Genomic DNA, 6,000 nt, shown 5'->3' with positions numbered 1-6,000 from the left:
TAGTAAACTAAGTTTGAAATTTTTCTTTTTTTACCTAGATTCATAAAATCATGTAATTAAATTTACTAAGTATTCACAAAAAAATTCAACTCATTTGGCTTTAAGGGCAATTCACTTTTCAGTCGACTCAAAATTCCAGCCATGCTTCGCTACGCAACACCCTATACAGCCTGCCCACTATTTTCCGCCCTCTCTCATTTTCTCCCCCTTTGTCAGTCTCGCGGTTCGGTTTTCTCTTCTCTTTGAACGGCGGCTTCACCTAGTCTCCACTCCATCTCATTCGCTAGTAAACTTTCGTTGTGAACGGTTGTCATAATGCGTTGTTGCAGCGCCGTTGTGTTGTGTCCCATCGTCGTCGCCGCCGCCTGCGTCGTGTTTGAAATATGATCAACAACCGTGCGTTCACCACCAAGTAAGCGACTGGTAATCAAAGTAGTGCATATTATTAAAGAGCGGAACGGGTCTATAGTGTACGTCGGGAAGGTGTTCTTTTTAGCACCCACGACTGGTGGTACACAGATTTCGTAGCTTGAAACTTGATCACGATCGTCACGAACACCGGTTGCTGCGAGGAAGATGGTGTTTGCGTGCTTAGTGTTCTTGAATTCGATCCACATATAGGAATTCCGTGAGCATTGGTACAACTTGATCATCTTGGCCTTGTGGGTGTGTACGTTGAGTCGTACTGTGAAGCTGCTATTACGATTTGCCGATCGTGGATCGTGGCGGTGTTTCGGAATAATAGAAAGTGATCGAATGCGAAGTACACATGAAATTGTCGCTGGCGCGCGAAGCAATTGATTCGAACAGCAAAACAGCAAACCCAACTACCGAATCGAAAAGTGTGTTTATGAAAGTGATTGAGAAGCGCATACGAAAGTGAGAGTCAAGTTTACCTAAGTGCCGATTCCGATGGCGGTTGAATTCCGATCAGCCCCGAAGAAAGTGGACCAGCAATTAATAAAACTGTTTTGCGTTTTCTCATTTCCCGTGCGTGTGTGACATCTGATCGTTTCGAACGGAAGTGAAGCCGAATGAGTTTTAGTGGTTCTTTTGTCTAAAATTTGAGTTTCCAACCAACGAAAGTTTCATTTCCTAATGTTCGCAAACACTCAGTGCAAATGAGAGTTTTCATTTCAATGGCTCATTTCTGATGGACGCAAAAAAGCTCGTAAAAGTTGTTGATTGAACTGAATGAAGTTGTACGGGGAATGTTGTACCTCCTTTATTGACTTTCGTCTTATTTAAGACAACAATCCAGCAGCGGAGATTGTTTTGACTGGCTCACGTCATACGCTCTGCCTGCTCCCCACGAATAATATATGGACGAAACAGTCTCTCACTGACTGGCTGGTTACCAACCAGACTAACAGACAGGCTTGGGTTGGAAGGGTGGCAAGCACAGAGCCAGAACGGAGTCACATCTGACGATGACTCATCGCTCGTGCTGACGGTGAAGGAGGCAGAAAAAATAGCTTTTTGCCACGGTATAAGGAACTTTGGAGGGCTGCTTATTGCTCACCCGAGCTTGCAATTATAATTGCAGGTCGTTCGGCAAAGATCATCGTCCCATGACTTCGAGAATGTTCTGAAGAATCATAGAGCGAAAATAACTGCTTGCTAAGGATATAAAAATGACTAAAACGATCACTTTAAAGTGTGGAAAACAGTGAAAAACCTTGGACGCTGCTTTTTGGTAAAGCAAATTAAACGGAGCCTACGTTGCAGTTGATAGTTTTCGACCGATCTACTGGCAATCAGTTCCATCATTGGCTACGGTAAAGCTAGAACGGTGGCCTTCCACAACGAAGCGGGAGAGCGCCGCTGGGTGCGACAGGCAGTGATGGGGGTCCTTCGATGGCGGGATCTGCCCGGAAACAGAAGTTCCGTTAGCAGCAACACCAGCTCCAGCACCACCACAACCAGCATCAGCAATACCAATGCCAACAGCATTAACAACAATCGAATTGAGGTAAGCCCAACTTGGTAGATTATGTCTGCTAGCGGAATATGTTCTTACGAGGAGTTCTGGGAAGCCATTTTCGATAAAGCTATCAAATCAACAATCAATCAATCAATCAATCAATCAGCTTTAGCTCGTTCCGTTGGTAATATTTGATTGAAACTTAACCAGAAAATCACGGCCAAAGTTCAAAATACGCTCAATAACAGTATGTTTTTTTCCAAGATCAGAAAAAAAACGTTACGAACATCGACCCAGTGAAAACCATCATCTTTGGATCGCGTTCGAGAACATTTGATAATTTTTTCAATTCTAACGATCACAATGCCAAGATGCTTTGCTCGACATACGTATATTATTCGATTGCGATGAGGATGGATGCTTTTTTTTCAATTGCCCCAAGTGGCAATGTGTTTTGTTTGGATCACGGAACTATCCTCCTTGTCATGACTTGCCGCTGCTTCGCAGCTACGTAACCTTCAATCATTGCTACCACCACCATCAATCTCTGTAATGAACCATTTCTGATTGAATAATCGATTTTTTGTCATTAAGCAAAGTGCACTAGCAAACGCTCACTTCAACTGGGTTAGGGGCGATTCGAACAGTAATTCAGTAGGGTAAGTGGTTCTGTTTTACTCATTTTTTACCTGAGCACAAAATTCTACCTCATTACTGTTGTTCATAACGCTCGTTAAATACAGTTGAGGATGGTTGGCTTAATACATTTGAAAAAGTGTCCTCACTCACGATGGATAATAATCCATCATTGTTTATTCGTTTGCCTGACAGGCAGCTGTTAAAATTATTCACCTGCTCCGGGAAAGCCGATTTTTATTTCAAAGTCAAAATTGTTCTTCGCACATAGAACAAATGTGATATAGGTTAGAAACATACCGCTTGCCAGCTGTCGCCGTTTATGATATCTTTTACCGATGCTCAAACAGTCCCCTCCTACTCCTCACTGGAAGGCATACTGTGTGCAACAAAGTGACAAACGGGGAATAAAAAAAAGCTTCGCTTATCTGGCCACAACGCCGCTGCTAAAACGATCGATCGATGCACAGAGACGATAAGCGGCTTAGAAGGGAATAGACAAACATGCAGCTGAAATTCAAACCGTGACGGCTATGACCAGTACGGAACGAGCTCAATAAAATATAAATCGGTATCAATATCAATGTTAGGTCTAGTGGAAAAGAAATAAATCGACTCAGAAGAAGCTTTACCTTGGACTTCAATTTGCATGACGACTGGTTGAAATCATCACTCAGTAGATGATTTTCCACTACCTATTCGTGCGCAACAGCGCTATAAAATTAAAAACAATCGAAACTTGCGACTTTTGTGCTGTCAGTCGACAGTCAATTTTGGCCTACTTTTCTAAATATGCACGTGTGAATACAGTGCAAAACAACTCCTTGAACCGTGATTGTTTTATTTCAATGCCAAGCAAAAAATGGTTCTCAATTGTGATTAACAGCGAAACAAGCACATGAAATCTAAACTACTATAACCCGCATAAAAAGAGTTTATTGCTTCTGAATATTGAAAGCAAAATCACACCATTTGTGATTTCAGTTTCACTTTTGTCTCTTTGTGTCACCATCTCATTACCGTTCGATTTTCTTTTTTATATATTTCCTTTCATCATCTTGGGACCGGCCATTAATAGCTCGAATGATACTGTTTAGCTTATGGTGATAAATTTGCGCAGCCGATGCACACACGTACCGTAGCCTCCTTCATTTGTATTGTTGCTGCTGGTCCAGGCAAACTCCAGCCGAGAACCGGTTCCACGAGTTGACCGACTGACTCGATCGGGCAAGAAACAACATGCAGAGAGACACGTCAAGGCGGGACTGCATTCTACTGTGTGTTTTCGATTTTGTATTTCAATTTTTTCTCCATTTACCGTGTTGTCAACAAACATGTGTGACTGCTTTGCTGATTGCATTAGTGTCCCCCTGTCCAGTTCGATGCTGCACTGAATTCCAAGAAAGTGACTGTGATGCTTTGGCTTTTGCGCATCAGCCGATACACCAAGCTTTGAGTGTTTTACATTGCGTCCCACTTGCTTAAGTTTCAAGTTGAAAGGATCAAGTAAGGCGGTCTGTAAAATGTTGTTCAACCTAAACCTAACCTAGACACCTAGGAACACCGTTAAACGAAGCGCCGGCGCAAAAAAAAGCATGAACCTAAAACTGAACATCAATAATTGTAGCATGTTCCTACACAAACTACAGGCTTCACGGTTTCCCATTGCGTTGCTTGTGGGCAGCATACCCCGGACTTCGGCCAATTACCCGGAATAAATCACGGCGGAAACCAGAAATTAGTGCATGTAGCTTCCCCGTGTGGTAATTGCATCGATAAAAAACAAACACGAACAACTGATCCGTGCCGTACTGATACGAGCAACCGGTTCAATGAAACGAACTTGAATCGACTCACCCACCGCCGCACCCTCTTTTGCAATGCAGACTTTGCCAGAGCGATTGTATCCAAGGTGTCAAAATGTGTTATCAAAACCCCACTTCCGACATATTTCGTGGAAATGGGTGCCTGCCAATTTAACTTGAGTAGACCAACCAGAATGCCAAATTCCCTACCGTAACTCGGTTATAAATCCGACCAAAATACAAAGGAAAAAGCAATGAAAACTTTGCCAGCAGTACAGAAGGTTAATTTGCTTGACTTTTTACCGGCAGTTTCGCTTACAGATAGTCATGCTAATGGGCTTGTTGTAGTGCTGCGTTCCTATGCTATCTAGCGAAAAATGACATCATTGTCGAGGCCATTAGGTGCACGAATAAGATCAACAACGCAGAAAGGCTGCTCTGCAACGTTAAATTCCATTTTCCTTGAAGCAATCAGCACACCCTTTGGTTTTAAATGTCAATCTCGGAACCCGCCAAAGACCAAAGCTGCCTACCGCACGAAGCAGCTCCAGCTTAAGCATAGAGGCAATAAGTAGGCTCTGGTTCGGAGAAACAATAAGGCGCTCCGGACGCTTGACGTTGGCTATGCGCTTTGTATCGTACAATGAGCTGAAGTCAAAATTTGGGTGGCCAAACTTTTTAATGTTCAAATAGGCAAAGCATTATTCATATTTCTATGGAGAGAAATTTTAATTTCATGCTAAGTGAAGAAACTAGAACAATTTCTTTAACAAGTCGTTTCCGATTTAGCTAAACTTTGCATAGATGTTCTATGTTCTCTTTATTATTCTATTGTTCTATTTAAAAAAAGGTATCATTTTATGATATCGATTATTTTTTAAAGATCTTGATTGCTTTTTCAAAAGGTCCTAACGAAAAATGGTACTAATGAATTAACCCAGCGCATTAACACAGCGTTTCCCAAATGCCCAATCGGCATTTGAGAATCCGACAGGCCCTTGAGTATTATTCTTGTACAGCAGCTAAGCTTCTTTTGTTGACTCGAGATAACAAAGTACACACAAGTTGCTTTTTACGCGAAGGATACGTTCCGTGTAAATCACCGTGTAAAAAAACGCGTAAATTCCGAAATTCGCGTAAAAATACTCGTGTAAAAAGCTACTCCAGTGTACTCTCTTCACAGCAAGCAAATTGTTCTCGCTAGGAGCGCACACCTTCCATCCGACCGAGGAGAGATGCAATTACGGCGATGTCTGGGAGGGCAAAAGGGCGACATAAAGCACGTCGCCTGCAAGGCTCCGGTAGGCTGTGTTATTCGGGAATGGGGAACTGGTATCAACCGATGAAGTTTACTCAGTATCCATCGGGCACTTCGTAGTCTTGGCGTCCTGTTGCCCGACTCTCGCAGCAATTTTGTCAATGTAACTCTCCAGGCAAATACTGTATTTCCCGTAAAGTCGGTGGATCTCCAGTCCTAGAAAGAAGCTTGGCGCTCCTAAATCGGTAATGTCGAACTTCGCTCTCAATGCTTTGGTGACATGGTCGATCTCCGCAGAATCCTGGCACGCGACTAGTATGTCGTTTACCGACGATCTTGATGAGAAACTCGTTTCGCTTTGTGTAAATGTCAGGCTC

At 42.8% G+C, this 6,000-nt stretch overlaps 1 protein-coding gene across 2 annotated transcripts in view; it reads left to right on the top strand.

Moving 5' to 3' along the window:
• The first annotated feature begins 304 nt into the window (after window positions 1–304).
• The window catches only part of LOC128739219 (rap1 GTPase-activating protein 1), a 39,070-nt gene continuing 33,374 nt past the window's right edge, over window positions 305–6,000 (top strand). For both annotated transcript variants that reach the window (XM_053834673.1, XM_053834672.1), the window contains exon 1: window positions 305–1,972. In XM_053834673.1, the coding sequence (XP_053690648.1) occupies window positions 1,844–1,972 (129 nt within the window). In that variant the 5' untranslated portion in view covers window positions 305–1,843. The remainder of the gene's footprint in view (window positions 1,973–6,000) is intronic.

Source organism: Sabethes cyaneus, chromosome 3, assembly GCF_943734655.1.
Source record: "Sabethes cyaneus chromosome 3, idSabCyanKW18_F2, whole genome shotgun sequence".
NCBI lineage: Eukaryota > Metazoa > Arthropoda > Insecta > Diptera > Culicidae > Sabethes > Sabethes cyaneus.
The sequence above is the reverse complement of the archived record's forward strand: the minus strand, read 5'-3'. Positions and strand labels throughout refer to the sequence as shown.